Here is a 17,276-nt window from a genome sequence, read left to right on the forward strand (position 1 = left end):
GGTGGCCAGTGTTACTTTTAAGTTGTGCGCTCTCACAAGGAAACAGTTAAAGATTCTGTAATTCATAAAATAGATCTTTTAACCTATTAAAATGAATAGGCGAGTCTCGTCTGAAAAACAGATGACTATAGTGCATATTACGATCTTTTTTGCGCACAGACTGTTGGTCTCCTACATTGATTAACATTAGTCTGTGTGTGATCCGCCTTCCACATGGACAGAAAATGGGCCAAAAAATGAATGTGTGAATGTACCCTTATAAATGAGGATTACTTAAGGTATTAATGGATCCATAGCAAAGCTGAAATGTGTGTTTGTTTTGGATTTTTAATGTAAAAAACGGATGTCATATGGATATAAAAAATGAACGGATGCTATACAGACCACCATACGGATGCCATTCTAGAATATAAGTCCATTTGGTGTCAGACAAAAAAATCAAATAGCATTATAATGTGTCATGCTCCATCTTGCCTTACACTAGGATGCAGCCTAAGACTAAAGCTAGATGGAGTGTTTTAAAAGCTAATGGCTGATTGTAATGGCCTGGCAAGTTTTGTGGGTGAAATCTGTAAAATCTGTAAAATCTTGGTGGGTGAAATCTGTAAAATCTGTAAAATCTTGGTGGGTGAAATCTGTAAAATCAAGCACCTTTTAAACAATCAAATTAAAGGGGTTATCCGGGACTATTTTATTTTTTTTTACTATGGGCCTAAGCAATATTCTGTCCGCTGCTGATCACTGGCAACTCAGAGCGGTCACAGACTGCTCCTGCCAGCGATTCTGCAGCTTCCGCTGACATCATGTCGACAGAGCAGTTGCTTCTCTTCCGCTCTGCTCTGTTGATGGGGAGTGACTGACAATGTCATGTTGATAGACAGCCAGCTCCCTGCTGCCTAACTGCGGGAAGCCGTCTGTCAATCAGCATGATGTTGGCAGTCATGACCTGTCAACAGCAGCCCAGAGGGGGTGCTCTGTTGATGGAAAGCAGCAGAATTGTCGGCAGAAGTGGTCCGTGTTCGCTATGAGCTGGCGCCAGGTAAAACAGGCAGGTAGTTAGCAACAACTACCCGGTAGGTTTTGGCCCCAACATGGCCAACTCAGTGATGCTCCATCTGGTCTCACCCTATAAACACGTCTGGTTATATAAACTGGAAAACCCCTTTAATCAAAATGTAGGTCACTCCACAGGTATTACCTGTGCATTACGTGTTAGTTCTCCTGATATGTCTGCTTTAGTAAATAATTAATTGTGCTCCCGACAAAATAACCATTCTGGATCACCCTTTCATTTTGCCATTTCTCTATTTTTCTTATAGAAAAGTAGGAATAAATTGCCAATGGGTGTTACCATTTGAGAGTGTCCAATCAGTGCTGCTAGTACCAGGCTGTGTAGGGACACGCCCCCAGCTTGTACCACCCAGTTGTCAATTTATTCACAAATTTTTATGGGCGATACAGCATAGAGTTCTGAGAAGTGATGTTCAACTTTTTCAAGTGGATGAAGTTCGGTTGCCAAACCAGACACTGCAACATGAATTGCAACCGGCGCAGTGTTCTATTCACTATGAAGATATATAACATCTTACCTAAGAATATGCTGACAGAATATCCCCGAGCTCCTGATTTTTCTGTGCTATCTGACTGTAGTGGGAAGCACACCCCATTTCTTCCATAGAAATTGCCAAATGTATCATAGCTGAAGAAAGGAATGATGGTGATGAAGAAGCCAAGAACCCAAATGGCCGCGAGTGCTCCTAAGGTTTGGGCACGTCCTGCTCGGAAGTGACTAAAAGGAAAGACGATGCATAGGTACTTCTCTAGTGTCATGTATGTAAGCATGAGAACAGAGACCTCAGAGGACAGCATGGCCAATGAGCCAACTAGTTTACACTCCCAACTCTCCATCCAGACCTGGGCATGTTTGTTGTATTCTCCCTGAAACTTTATATCATATGCACCTAGACAGAAGAGGTAGAAGCCCATCAGGCAGTCTGCACCTGGAGACAGAAAGGCAGCATTAGAATTCGGCATTTTACAATGTATTCTGTAAGATTTGTTAAAAAAAAATGTTGGTCAAAACTTGAAGGATAGCAGGGTAAATGGCAATTGAATAAAATCAATATGATGACCATGAGAGCGTCCACCAGAGGAATCGGCATCTCTACAATATGGGGGTGTGACCGCCTTTCTGAGCTAGGTATCTCATCTGTATAGCTTCCCATAGATGGATGTCTCAGTCTGACTCTGTCCTGCTCTGCCCTTATTCACATTGAAGTCGTTTGACACATGGTGAGGTTTTAAAATTAGAGACAGGTTAGGACCATCCCGATGGGTACACCTTGTCGCGGTGGGATGGGTTTTATGCTTTTTGACCAAAATAGCGTTAACTAAGTATCCTACGTTATTTACATGTATTATTACCATTTACTTATTTATTTTCTGTAGGGTATATACTCATTTTGTTTTTTTTCCTTGGGTTTTGCCTGTGAAATGGCCACAATGTGAACGTGCTCTTACACATTGCGCGTATACCAGCTTATAGTCAGGCTCATTTCTTTTGTTTTGCTGTTATCACTATAATATTGCAAAGTCTGCAGCAGAAATCCAGAGCTGAGACTTGAGTATTTGCCTTGGATGTGCAGTTTAATTGCCGCAGGCCAGGGTTTCCAACCATCCAGAAATTACAGCACAGTTCGTAAAAATAGGGCACTTTTTTGCCATGTCCGTAAAAAAACATTTAAGGGATCATATCAGAATTATGGGCTGTAGACATGTATCACCTATAATCATAATAATTTTATTATGGTTTTCTAATGTGTCTGTAAAAATATTATCTGTTCCTGATTTTTTTGATAAACTGTCCAGAAATAATAAAAAGTTAAGTTGGCAACACTGCTGCAGGTCTGTACGAGGATTATCCCTTTTAAATGGGGTTTTGGACCTAATTGAAGGCCTCTCCATGCCAAATACAAGGGTAAAGTAGCATGCTACTATTTTAGAGGTTATTTTTCACTTGGAAAATGTCTGTAGCATTCTAATAGGGCTGTGGAAACCCCATACACCATGCATAGGATGCGGACTGTTGTATCATATCTTTAATAAGTGAACATACCCTTAAAGTGCAACGAGGTGGCTGCAAGAAAGATTGTTTCTTCTCTGCCAATTCCTTACCCCCATCCCCAATAACTGCCAAAGGGCAACAGTATAACATGATTTACACTGAAAAGTTCTCTCACTAGTAGTAGTAGCAGTAGAATTACACCAAACTACTGTATATTTTATTAAACTACACCAATTTGTTTTATTTTAGCAAACAACAGATGATGAATGTTAATTATATTAGAAGAGATTTCAAGCCTAAAATTCTTCTCCCTGTCTCCTTATTTTAGAGTCTTGAACACTAACTTTAAAGAGGTATTCTGGTTCTCAAATTATTAAATTGCTTTAATTAGTTTGACAGCATGTAAATGAGCAAGTTCACAATTTACTTGCTTTTTCTATCAGTTGTTATTCTCCTGCTGCAAGAGCTTTTATCTTACATTGTGTACAGCTTGCTACCATGGAAACTGACCACAAGAGCCTAGCCAAGTATGCACAGTCTGAGGAGTTAACTCCTGACTTATCAGTCTTACAAAGTCACCTGCCCCCATCATCAGCATTTTCCAGAGCAGCTCTCATAATCACTACTCAGCTGTTCAAAGGCCTTTGTTATCTCTATATGCAAATATAGTGTATAGTCCAGAACAAGCACTGACAGACCATTAATGTCATAGTAGCATAAGCTCAGCAGAAGGAAACTGACCAGATCTGTCACTCAAGTAGAAGTGCCCATCCCCCAGCAACCAGGAAGTAAGCAGACTGCAGAGCTATGTACTGCTTCAAACAAAACTTGAGAATAATCCTTTAACAAGGGTTGCTGTTTTTCTGCAATTTGTACAGTATGTATGCAGTATGTGTCTATGCTGTTTTTGTATGTATGCAGTGTGTGTCTATGCTGTTTTTGTATGTATGCAGTGTGTATATTTACTGTATGTGGTTTGTGTCTATGATCAATATGTGTGCAGTGTGTTTACATAGCATATTTATTTGTATGCCATGTTTGTATATACTGTACGTATATGTATGTATTGTGTGTATATACTGTATATGTCTGCAGTGTGTATTTACTGTTTTTGCATCTATTCAGTGTGTCTATACTGTATATGTGTGTGCATATACTGTTTTTGGATATATATCTAGTGTGTGTGTGTGTATATATGTATGGGAGCTGTGAGGGCTGTCATGCTTTATACAGGAAGCTGTGTGGGCATCATACTGTATATAAGGGCTGTGCAGACATCATAATGTATATAAGGAGCTAAACGGGCCATTATATTGCAAATATATTACTATATCAAAAGGTAACATTTACGAAAACGATTATACAACCATTCTGTCATGAATTTTCACAGTAAGTATACCATCCCCATCAGGTCTAAGAGACCTATTTAGTAATGTATACAGTATATATTGTGAAATCTGGTGACAGATCCTCCTGAACACATTATCCATGTGCATACTGTAATACACGTCATTTCACTTGCTGTAACTGTAGGAATTAGTTTAGCGTGACGTTGTGCTTCTTCTATGTGTTGAGGAGGACTCACAGCAGAGAGACTTGATGGACATGGCGTGCTGGCAGTTTTCAGTGACTATGAATGACCTCATACAGATCACAAACAGGTTCCCAAAGCAGGTGACACAGGCCATCACCCAGACAAAGACCCGGAGCAGGATATTGGCCAGCATGTTCTCGAAGGAAGAGATGCCGTCAGTATTGGGCTTGCAGCTGCGCACATGAGGAGCATGGCTACAGTACTGGAATTTTTTAAAGTATCTGCAAAAAGAATAAGATAAGATTGGAGCAGCCATGATAAAATCATACTATTACGTTCTGCATAGTGTTTCTATAGCCTTGATGCTATCATGTGAAGAAATCTAGGCTCCAGAGACACCTGTCTTCTTGTGTTCTAATGAAGCCACTCTTAAAGGGGTTGTCCGGTCCAAACCAAAACCTATTTGGACGGGACAACCCCTTTAAGCCACAATGATTGTTGAGCACATTGTACATAATTACACCACAGCATGCATTGTCCCGCATACTGTAAAGACTAGGATTGTGGATAATAATGTGATACTATAACTTGCTTTTACCCAGATTTCACCTTATATAGGGAATCTGACAGAACAATCCACCCTCCTAACTGTTTATTGCCATTCCTGTGCTTGACTGGCAGCTCAGTGGCATGATTACGCAATCAGTGAGCTGTCAGTCAAGCAGAGGAAGTTGGGCCTGAGCAGGGAACAGAGCCAAGGAGGCAGAGGCTTGGAAGTGCTTTGACACTCCCAGAGCTCTCAAGCCTCATTTGCATATTAATGAAAACAAAGATTTTTTTTTCCGTCAGCTTACATCAGTAAATGTGTGGATGACATTATCTTTCAGAGAACAACATGACCATATCAACAGCTGGTGTAGGGGGAATCGTTCTGACAGATTCCCTTTAATAAGGTGCTGATTTCTTTCTTAATTGTTCTTCTAAGTTTTATTTCTACTTACATGTGAGACAGGTTAACCAGCCTGGAAAACATACGGTTGTGGATATTTGGAATCTCTATATCCTCCATGATTCTATGAACGAAAAATGAATCTACATGAAATAAATACGAAATTCCCTATTTCATCTGATGCAAGTTTATCAAATGTTTTTCCCTTACTGTCGGCAAAGCTTTCATTGCTGCCTGGTCAGTATTTACCGTACACCATGGGATTCTACAGCAAATTCTACACTGAGACTTGATCATCTAAACAATAGAGCCGGACTATAAGCTGGTATATGTGCAAAGTGTAGAAGCACGTTCACACTATGACTATTTAATAGACTGGCACAGTGTGTACGTGCTCTTACACTTTGCATGTATACCAGCTTATAGTCCGGCTCATTTTTTTGGTTTTGCTGTAATTTCTTGTACCTTGTAAACAGAAGGGACTTGCACCTGCTATTGTCTGATTGCTTGTACGATATACTACAATACAACATATTGCAGTATATAGTCTCACGGTGAACTCCCATGAAGTTCAGCCAAAGGCTGGATTTCAACGTAGCACTGTCATGGCAGGTATAGGGGTCTTAAGCAGATCATCGGTTGCCATGTTAATCATTGGCATCCCACAATGTCCCCTGTTCATTTGCTTTAAATTTAAGCGGTTAAAAGGGTGGTCCAGCACTTAAAATGTATTTTCTAACTATCTATTATTTCACCCTAATCACTTTTGTAGTTTGCTTTATTACACAATTTCCTACACTTCTCCCCATCTAGTTAATCCCTAAATGTGTTCTTTTACTTTACTTCCTGTAACGTTTCATCTGAGAGGAGTCTCAAAGGTGATGTTACAGGCTGGGGCTGCACTCACCCCTTGCAGCATCCATTGCCCCCTACTGGAACAGGACGTCACCAGGGGGCAGCGCTGCAGTTACTTACTAGGTTTTTGCATCGCTTCCCCCTCTGAAGACGTCCTGGATCTTGGGTGATGGATGCTGTTGGAGAAATGAGTGCAGCGCTGGCCCTCTGCTACTATCTCTGCTGCAGCTGCAGTAAAACAAGACGTCATCAGGGGGTGGAGATACAAGCAGTGAGTGACATCAGCGCCGCACCCTGACAACGATTCATTTGAGGATGGTGCTAGAAGCTGTGATGCGGCGCTGTTGTCACTCACTGCTTCTGTCTCTGCCCCCTCATGATGTCTTCTATTAGTCAGAAGCTACAGCGGAGGTCGAAGCAGAGTGCGGGGGTAGCACTCACATCTTCCACACCATCCATCACCCAGGATTCAGGATGATTCAGAGGGGGCAGTGATGTAAGAAACTAGTACCTGATGACATCATGACATGTTCCCGGAGGGGTGATGGACGCTGCGGGGAGTGAGTGCAGCCTCAGTCTCCTGTAACGTCACGTTTGAGACTTCTCTCAATTGAATCATGAGAAGAAGTATAGTGAAAAAACAAACATTTAGAGATTTGGCAGATAGGGAAAAGTGTAGAATGTTGTGTAATAAAGGAAATTACAAAAGTGATTAGGGTGTAAGGATTGATAGTTAAGAAATAAATTTAGGTGCCCGACCACCCTTTTATAATAGTAGCGAGTGGACCTCACCTCCACTACTGCTGTGATGGTATTTGCCTGCTCCATACACCCACTCCTGACTTGTGCTGTACATGTACAATGATTGTTGAGAAGGGGTTAAACCAACTCAATTAAAATGGCCCAACCTGAAGCGTGGAGCTAATCATTAACAATTCAGTAGCCAATCACGCGCTTACCACAAGTGACTTACCCCCTACTTCTAATAAAGATGCATTGATAACAGAATTAAATTAAAAGTGGAGGGGGGGTGGGGTGCAGGACACCTACAGCAGGATGTCCTTACTGCCCCAGCCCTCCTCGTTAGATTTTATACATTTCTCCAGAGGTCATCTGAAAATCACTGCTCAAATGATATGTTATCAATGTGCACATTTTTACAGGAAAAAATCTCATCAAAACTAATGCACAAAAATAGCCTTACAACTAGTAAGTCTTGGGATGCTTATAATCGCAAATAGATCCCTCCTAAATGTCCAGGATCCATACATTGGGTTAGCTGAACAACATAATACTCATTCTCCTGACTGCATCTACAACATTATGACAATGTATCACTATGTAAAAGAATATTTGTCTCTTTCCCAGGTTTTATTGCAACTTCACAGCTTTAAAAGCCGGAAACTGTTTGAAGAAGTTACAAAAGAAAGAGCATGTGCACAGCAAGTCGCTTTGACATTGCTGTGCATGAGTTGATTATTCATAACATTTGATGAATGCTTTTATATGTGGGTTCCAGATGGAGGATGTTATGTGCACAAACCCTTATTTGTCACTCTTGTTTTTTTAAATCTGACTGAACATTACTAATCACATATGACAGTTTTTCTCTTAGCGAATTATGGCTATATTTATCTCAACAACACCGTTATATCACCCTTGTCAAATACTAATTGAGCTTCTTTCCTTAATACCTGGTTGTACTTTCCTGAAGCAACTCGTAATAATATATTAGGAAATTCCTGTATACAACAATTACCTACTATTGAATGAAACATTAACCATTTAAAAACAACCTGTCATGTTATAGTCAAGAGACCAAATTGTGATAGAGTGGCAAACAAATCCCACAGCCTCACTCATAAGGGTCTGTTCACATCTCCATTAAAGACCAATTAAGGAGTCTCCATCACAGGTTCTGTCGTACAATCAAAATAATTCAACCTCCATTGTAAATTAGGTTTATTAGTAAAACTTTCTGCTGTTTGAAATAAAACAATAACAATGTAAATACCTCAACAAGTAAAATCACAAGTGGTTTCTCCTAATTCAGCATAAAATAGCACTTTCATTGTCTACTGCAGCCTCAAAAATATTCAACCCCTTTATGACAAACATCTTCAGTACTTCGTAGGGAACCCTTTGGCTGTTAAAACTTGCTGAAAATGTAACACATAGGCAGAATTTAGCTTCTAGCAGCATCCATGAGTAATCTTAACCCAGTTCACTAATGTTCTTGGCTTTGTGTACTGCAATGGCCTTTTTCACATCTTAACAAACATTCTTTATGACTTTCAAGTCAGGTAACGGACGGTCACTTCAGAATATTTTGAGAGTTATTTTAAACTAAGCCTTGTTGGACTTTGAGGTAAGCTCGGGATCATTGTCCTAATGGAGATCCATTTTCTATACAGAAGGCATGACTTGTTCTCCTAGAATTTCCTGATATTTGATGAAATCCATTTTGCGCTTCAAAACACTTCAGATTTCCAGTCCCACATGAATCAAAGCAGCCCCAGAGCATCACCGATCCACCACTATGCTTCTCTGTAGGCAGGTGTTCTTTTCAGAGTTTGCTTCATTCTTCCTCCTACAAACATACTGCTGATTCACAGGCCCAAAATGTTCCAATTTTTTTCATCAATCCACATAACATAATCTCAAAACATCTGACTTTTATATATGGTTTTGTGAACATTGTGGTTTTGGGTCAGTAGAGGTGTTTTGCTTGGAATTCTGGTATGGAGACCACCAGCATTTAGTATGCTCCATACTATGTGAACTGAAACCATAGTATCTGCTGACAAAATCTTGCCGCTGTCTTTTCCAATAATCAAAGGTTTTTGACCATCTGCCTCCTAAGAGATTTGGTGGCAGCCAGTGACCGCTTCCTCTTTCTGCTATGTCCAAGTAGGGTAGTCAGGGTCCCATTAGTTTTGAACTTATGAACTCTGCTTCCAACTGGATCTCTAGAAACAATCTTTTTGTATCCTTTTTTCATTTTTTAGTGCAAGGCTATCATCTCTTCTCTTACTTAACTCTTTGGACCACTTCATTGACAACCCAAGCATGTTAGTGAACAGGAGGACATTGCGTATGAAGAATCAGCTAAGAGTACTCAGGATTCTACTCGAAGGTGGTGTCTGGCTATGTATCATGTTTGCAGGAGGTCATAACGGTTTAAGAGGCTCTATTACATACTAAACATACTTATCATAAAGGGAATGTTTTATTTTGAGACTGAAGAAGTAATAAACATGGCATTTTTGTGTTGAATATGGAGACCACTTGTTATATTAGCTGTTGTGAAGACAAAGGGTCTTCCGAGGGTTGGGGCCTATGGCTTTGTTCACATGTCCGTTTTATCTTTTTAGTTTGTCTATTTCATTCAGAACAGCTAAACATCTTTAGGATCTGTGGCATTATTGTTTCAAAATAAAAGCAGAGTGGCCCTATTGAATTATATAGGGCTCGTCTAGTTTCCGTTTGGTGTCTGTGGTTTGGATGTGTATAGTGGTTTCCCTTCTCTCCCCGACAGATGGATAAGGATTGTGCAGTATGAATTCAAACGTCAGACCCTTCTGTTATCTAGGAGATACGAGGCTGCCAGAGCGCTCTACAGCAGCTTTCTCTGCTCTCTCCATTGAAAACACATAAATGTTTGGTTGTTGGTTGAGGAAGAGATAACTGTCAGCTACCATTTATCAGATACCTATAACCAACTTTACATATGCCTCTTTTACAAGATTGGCCTTCGAATGCAAATATACGAAATATACACTGCGTTCCAAATTATTATGCAAATGCTATATTTCTCTGATTTTCCTAAATGGTTGATGCAAATGAGTTAGCATAATGTTCAAATCATCAACCGTTAACGGTATAAATCACATTTTATTGGACAAACCTCCCAATGATAACGGTATTTTTTTCAAAAGTGCACCAAATTATTATGCACCATAGAGTTTCCAAACATATAGGTTTTCAAACATAATTCATAGGTTGAAAAGAATTAAAAATGGTCATTTGCTGAATTTGCAGCATTAAGAGATCACCTTTACTAAAATCAAAAGCTTTGCCAGTCAAAAACATCTTAACAGGCCAAGTTACATGTTAACATATGACCCAGTCTTTGATATCACCTTCACAATTCTTGCATCCATTGAACTTTTGAGTTTTTGGATGGTTTCTGCTTGAATTTCTTTGCAGGATGTCAGAAAAGCCTCCCAGAGCTGCTGTTTTGATGTGAACTGCCTCCCACCCTCATAGATCTTTTGCTTGAGGACATTCCAAAGGTTCTCAATAGGGTTGAGGTCATGGGAGAATGGTGGCCACACCATGAGTTTCTCTTCCTTTATGCCCATAGTAGCCAATGACTGCATCAAGATGGTTTTGCTATGGATGGCACAGTTCTCCTTTTTGTACCATGGAAGAAAGTGGTCAGTCAGAAACGCTATATAATTTGCTGATGTTATTTTCACACCTTCAGGGACCTTAAAAAGGCCTACCAGCTCTCTCCCCATGATTACAGCCCAAAACATGACTCCATCACCTCCTTACTGACGTTGCAGCCTTATTGGGACATGGTGGCCATCCGCCAACCATCCACTAATCCATCCATCTGGACTACACAGGATTACATGGCACTCATCAGTAAACAAGACTGTTTTAAAATTAGTCTTCATGTATGTTTGCGCTCACTTCAGCCATTTCTGCTTGTGAGCACTGTTTAGGGGTGGCCAAAAATAGGTTTATGCAAAACTGCAAGCCTCTGGAGATTTCTACACCTTGAGGTTGATGGAACTCCAGAGGCTGCTGTTATGTTCTGCAACTTTGTCTGGCAGAAACCTTCCTCATTAATCCTTTATCTGCACAAACCAGTTTGTGCTCTGCAACAGCCACATATCTCTTCACAGTACGATGATCACGCTTACGTTTTCGTTAAATATCTAATGTTTTAATACCTTGTTCAAGGCACTGCACTATTTGATGCTTCTTGGCAGAAGATAGATCCTTTTTCTCTCCCATAGTGCTTGAAACCTGTTATCTGCTTAATAAAAGGGAACGTCCTTCTTAAGTAGTTTAATTGGGCTCACCTGACAAATTATCACAGGTGTTTGAGATTGATTTCAGTGATCTAAAGACCCTTAGACGCAAACTGTCTATGAGTTTATTTTAAAATAAAAAAATTACATCTTTATGACCCTTAAATCCAATTTGCATAATAATTTGAAACGCGGTGTATGAGAAACTCTGGATACTAGGTTTTTGCTCTGAATTTTGAGTTAATCTTTATACATTTGAAGCTTTAATAATATAATAATGTGCAGTGTTGTCATTTAAGGTCTGTAACATTTTAAAAGAATTATTAGGTCCAATGTGTGGAGCCACAAGTGCTGTCACCAATAACACAACCTAGAAGGTGAGTCACAAGCCATGTTTGGAAAAAGTGCGAAACTTCGAACGTTACAGGTTCATCTTGTTTGTGGACACTTTCAATCTCATGTTACAATGACCCACATTTGAGCTGATCTACAGAGGAAACTATGAGCAGAGGCGAGGACGGAGTTCTTCACAGCCAAGAATCACTAATTGTCCTGTGCCATCTAATACCCAATATATCTATAAAGACGTCATGATAAAATTGTGACATTACTGACACGGTCAGTGACTTTCCCAGGTAGGATTAGGTGTCCATGGAGATGAAGATTTGCTGTGAACATGATATATCTGGGTTTGTTCTCCTGATATGTATCACTACAATGTCATACAAGGTCTTGGTACTTACAGAGACTGAAGATTGGTCAAAAGATCAAACTGATTGTGGGGGATGTGGCTCAGAGGGTTGAAGGAAATATTCCTAGAAAATAGAAACATGATAAAAGTAAGTATCTACCAAACACAACTACTGAACCCACATCTCCCAGCATGGCCGTACAGTCACAGCCAGTCCGGGCAGCTGGAGCATATGTATATATATGTATGTACAGTATATACCATATATGTATGTATATGTTTTGTATTTTTAATTTTTTTTCAACCTAGGTTCTCACCCGAAGTACACACACGAAGGTGGGGGTACTGTTACTGTATCCAGCACAGTTTATGTTTATAGCCACAGGATTGCTTTGATATAATGCATTTAGAGAAGCACTCCAGCTAATTGTTTTCATCTTGTATAGTCCAGCCATAGACTGTTATTGATGAATAAGGTACAGGTTTTTGTGTATGCCTTGTGCACACCTGTTTTAGTTATTGTGCCATGTCTGGGTTGTCGGCCATCTTCAGGTCTTCTTCCCTCTGATATGGTTCCACTAATCATAGACTACATTTCCAATGATGCCAGTCTCATAATTCTAAGATATGTGACATTAGAGGCGTTATTTATTTTACTTACTTATATAGCGCCATTAATTCTACTGCGGTCTACAGACATCATCATCACTCTCCCCATTGGAGCTCACAATCTAAATTCCCTATCATTATGGAAAGTGGATTACCCTGGGAAAACCCACACAAACACGCAAGCACGGGGAGCACATTTCATACACTCAGGACAAAAATTTCATTTTGGAACCCCCTTCCTATAATTGCTAGCCGAGGTGTTGCGGCATTAGCTGTAGCCAGGAAGTGGCTGACAGCCGCAGTGGTATCGTTCTCCGTAAAGGGGTAGAAAAAAAACAAATAACAAAAGGAAATATCATTAAATGTATTTAAAAATGTATTAAGAATTAACAAATAACAGTAATTTTGTAGAGAGGTAATCACTATAGAATTAAAATGGCCATCACCTTACTACACTGACAGAGACCTGTCCTAGAACGTTAGGACAGAAGCCTCTGAGCATGTGCAGTAGGGGAGCGTCTGAGCATGTGCAGTAGGGGAGCCTCTGAGCATGTGCAGTAGGAAACTGTGCCACTGTGATCTGGAGATACTTATATTGTTATTCAGGAAGACAGGGCACACAGAAGTGTGAGCGGCCTCTCCTTACCTCAGCATCTACGGTATCTCCAATATTATTAGTGCAGCACATTTTCCTACATATGAAGGAGAGCGGATCCTCCTATTGCACATGCTCACAGGCTACTGTCCTACTGCACATGCTCACCGGCCCCTGTCCTAAAATTCTAGGACAGGTTTCTCCCAGTGAAATAAGGTGGAGGCCATTTTAATTCTATTGTGATTACTTCCCTATTAGTGATGAGCGAGCATGCTCGCTACTGCTCGGTGCTCACCCGAGCATCTCACTGCTCGAGATGCTCGGCGCTCGCCGAGTATTTCTGGGTTGCTCGGGCGGGAACTCAGGTCCCCTCCCTGCATGTTTGTCGCTCTTTAGAGAGCCAATGAACATGTAGGGATTGCCTGCCATGCACTGTAATGCCGTAGCCATGTTGGTTGTGGGCATTACAGTGATTGGCTGGCCGCACAGCGTCATCAGGTCTATATCAGACCTGGCGCCGCCATGCTCGTCACAGTCACTCCGGATCAGACAGTGTAGGGAGAGCTGCTGCTGTGTCAGGGAGAGATTTGATCGTGTATTAGGTAGTGTAGGGAGTAAAACTGTACATTACACATATCCATCTTAACAAACAGTCCTTCTGAGGACTAATCCATCTGCAGAGATATCAGGCAGGCAGGGTGTATAGGCAGGCGGTGTATATAAAAAACCTATAAATAAACATCCGACAAAGAGGCCATATGTGTGCAATAAAAAGACCTTTATTGGAACAAGTTAGGGTATATGGTGACACAGAAAAAAGAGCATACACATAATATAAAATATATCTCATTAGAATAGCTAATAATATGCACGCAGGAAGTCAGAGTAATGCTGCCACTTCATTTAAGTATAACCAACACTGCTGCATCTGACCTGCTACAATGGCAGTATGTCGGTATCAATGGCAATGTAACTTGTACTACATTAGAGCACCATCCAAAATGTAGCCAGCGGTATATGGACTTAACTGTTTTAATATGTTTCAGTGCACACTAATCTTTGCTGTATTGTAATATGTATTCAGCATTATAAACATATGTATCATTAAATGTCCTCATACCTGTTGGTTGGAGTGTCCAAATATAACAGTGGCTATTCCTGCTGCATGTGTAATGCCCACCCCGACGCGCGTTTCGGTGCGTCCTTCCTCAGGGGGTGACGTCAGACTCCAGGTGTGTCGTTTAAAAAGAAGCTGTTAGCCAATGGAGATGAGTCGGGGGGGGTGTCGCGCGAGTCACTCCCACCACTAGCCGGCGTCCGCACGCGCCCGGTGTCATGCAACTAAGGAGACCAGAGCACGTGAGTAGTCACATGCTCCGTCTCCCCGGAAACACGGTCACGTGGTGTCACGTGACCGCAGGTCCTGCGCTGCATCAAGAAGCCGGCAACGGTAGACTCCGGAGCGCTGCAGAGAAACCCGCGCGTCGCTGCTCATCTGCATTATGGTGAGAGAATATATGTGTCCTAAAGTGAATGCACAGTGCTGTGGTCCTAACAATATAAAAAATCTACAATACACGGCACGAAATTGGCAACATTCCTAGTAGGGTAAATGTGCAATAAAGTGCAAATATATACATATATATATATATATATATATATATATATATACACACACACATACATACATGGGCCGCCCATACATACATAGATTACGAAAACCCTGCTAGTACAAGGCACTAAATAGCAGCATAGATAATACAGTAAATGTGCAATAAAGTGCAATAGAGCACAAAAAAATATATATTGCAAAAAAAATATATACATAGGTTGCACATACAGTTATATGAAAAAGTTTGGGCACCCCTATTAATCTTAAGCTTAATGTTTTATAGAAATTGGTGTTTTTGCAACAGCTATTTCAGTTTGATATATGTAATACCTGTTGGACACAGTAATGTTTCTGCCTTGAAATGAGGTTTATTGTACTAACAGAAAATGTGCAATCTGCATTCAAACAAAATTTGACAGGTGCATAAGTATGGGCACCTCACCAGAAAAGTGACATTAATATTTAGTAGATCCTCCTTTTGCAAAAATAACAGCCTCTAGTCACTTCCTGTAGCTTTTAATGAGTTCCTGGATCCTGGATGAAGGTATTTTTGACCATTCCTCTTTACAAAACAATTCCAGTTCACTTAAGTTTGATGGTCGCCGAGAATGGACAGCCCTATTCAAATGATCCCACAGATGTTCAATGATATTCAGGTCTGGGGACTGGGATGGCCATTCCAGAACATTGTAATTGTTCCTCTGCATGAATGCCTGAGTAGATTTGGAGCGGTGTTTTGGATCATTGTCTTGCTGAAAGATCCATCCCCTGCGTAACTTCAACTTTGTCACTGATTCTAGAACTTTATTGTCAAGAATCTGCTGATACTGAGTGGAATCCATGCGTCCCTCAACTCTAACAAGATTCCCGGTGCCGGCATTGGCCACACAGCCCCAAAGCATGATGGAACCTCCACCAAATTTTACTGTGGGTAGCAAGTGTTTTTCTTGGAATGCTGTGTTTTTTTGCCGCCATGCATAACGCCTTTTTGTATGACCAAACAACTCAATCTTGGTTTCATCAGTCCACAGGACCTTCTTCCAAAAAGAAATTGGCTTCTCCAAATATGCTTTTGCATACCTCAGCCGACTCTGTTTGTGGCGTGCTTGCAGAAACGGCTTCTTTCGCATCACTCTCCCATACAGCTTCTCCTTGTGCAAAGTGCGTTGTATAGTTCACCAATGCACAGTGACACCATCTGCAGCAAGTTGATGCTGCAGCTCTCTGGAGGTGGTCTGAGTATTGTCCTTGACTGATCTCACCATTCTTCTTCTCTGCCTTTCTGATGTTTTTCTTGGCCTGCCACTTCTGGCCTTAACAAGAACTATCCCTGTGTTCTTCCATTTCCTTACTATGTTCCTCACAGTGGAAACTGACAGGTTAAATCTCTGAGACAGCTTTTTGTATCCTTCCCCTGAACAACTATGTTGAATAATCTTTGTTTTCAGATCATTTGACAGTTGTTTTGAGGCGCCCATGATGCCACTCTTCAGAGGAGATTCAAACAGGAGAACAACTTGCAAGTGGCCACTTTAAGTAGCTTTTCTCATGATTGCATACACCGGGCTATGAAGTTCAAAGCTCAATGAGGTTACAAAACGAAAAAAAGTGCTTTAGTAAGTCAGTAAAAAGTAGGTAGGAGTATTTAAAACAAGAAAATGATAAGGGTGCCCATACTTATGCACCTGTCAAATTTTGTTTGAATGCAGATTGCACATTTTCTGTTAGTACAATAAACCTCATTTCAAGGCAGAAACATTACTGTGTCCAACAGTTATTACATATATCAAACTGAAATAGCTGTTGCAAAAACACCAATTTTTATAAAACATTAAGCTTAAGATTAATAGGGGTGCCCAAACTTTTTCATATAACTGTATATATATTTGCACTTTATTGCACATTTACCCTACTAGGAATGTTGCCAATTTCGTGCCGTGTATTGTAGATTTTTTATATTGTTAGGACCACAGCACTGTGCATTCACTTTAGGACACATATATTCTCTCACCATAATGCAGATGAGCAGCGACGCGCGGGTTTCTCTGCAGTGCTCTGGAGTCTACCGTTGTCGGCTTCTTGATGCAGCGCAGCACCTGCGATCACGTGACACCACGTGACCGTGTTTCCGGGGAGACGGAGCATGTGACTACTCAAGTGCTCTGGTCTCCTTAGCTGCATGACGCCGGGCGCGTGCGGACGCCAGCTAGCGGTGGGAGTGACTCGCGCGACACCCCCCTCCATGACTCATCTCAATTGGCTGACAGCTTCTTTTTAAACGACACACCTGGAGTCTGACATCACCCCCTGAGGAAGGACGCA

General features: G+C 40.9%; 1 protein-coding gene across 1 annotated transcript in view; it reads right to left on the reverse strand.

The window, feature by feature from the left end:
* LOC141154650 (relaxin receptor 1-like) overlaps window positions 1-17,276 on the reverse strand; it is a 382,748-nt gene that overhangs the window by 10,531 nt on the left and 354,941 nt on the right. The window contains exons 13-16 of the mRNA XM_073640924.1: window positions 12,191-12,262; window positions 5,600-5,671; window positions 4,650-4,879; window positions 1,590-2,000 (exon numbers count right to left, since the gene is read on the reverse strand). Coding sequence (XP_073497025.1) covers window positions 1,590-2,000; window positions 4,650-4,879; window positions 5,600-5,671; window positions 12,191-12,262 — 785 coding nt within the window. The remainder of the gene's footprint in view (window positions 1-1,589; window positions 2,001-4,649; window positions 4,880-5,599; window positions 5,672-12,190; window positions 12,263-17,276) is intronic.

The sequence above is a fragment of the Phyllobates terribilis genome, unplaced genomic scaffold (genome assembly GCF_046119375.1).
Source record: "Phyllobates terribilis strain yellow unplaced genomic scaffold, ASM4611937v1 Scaffold_7__3_contigs__length_470593459, whole genome shotgun sequence".
In the NCBI taxonomy this organism is placed as follows: Eukaryota; Metazoa; Chordata; class Amphibia; order Anura; family Dendrobatidae; genus Phyllobates; species Phyllobates terribilis.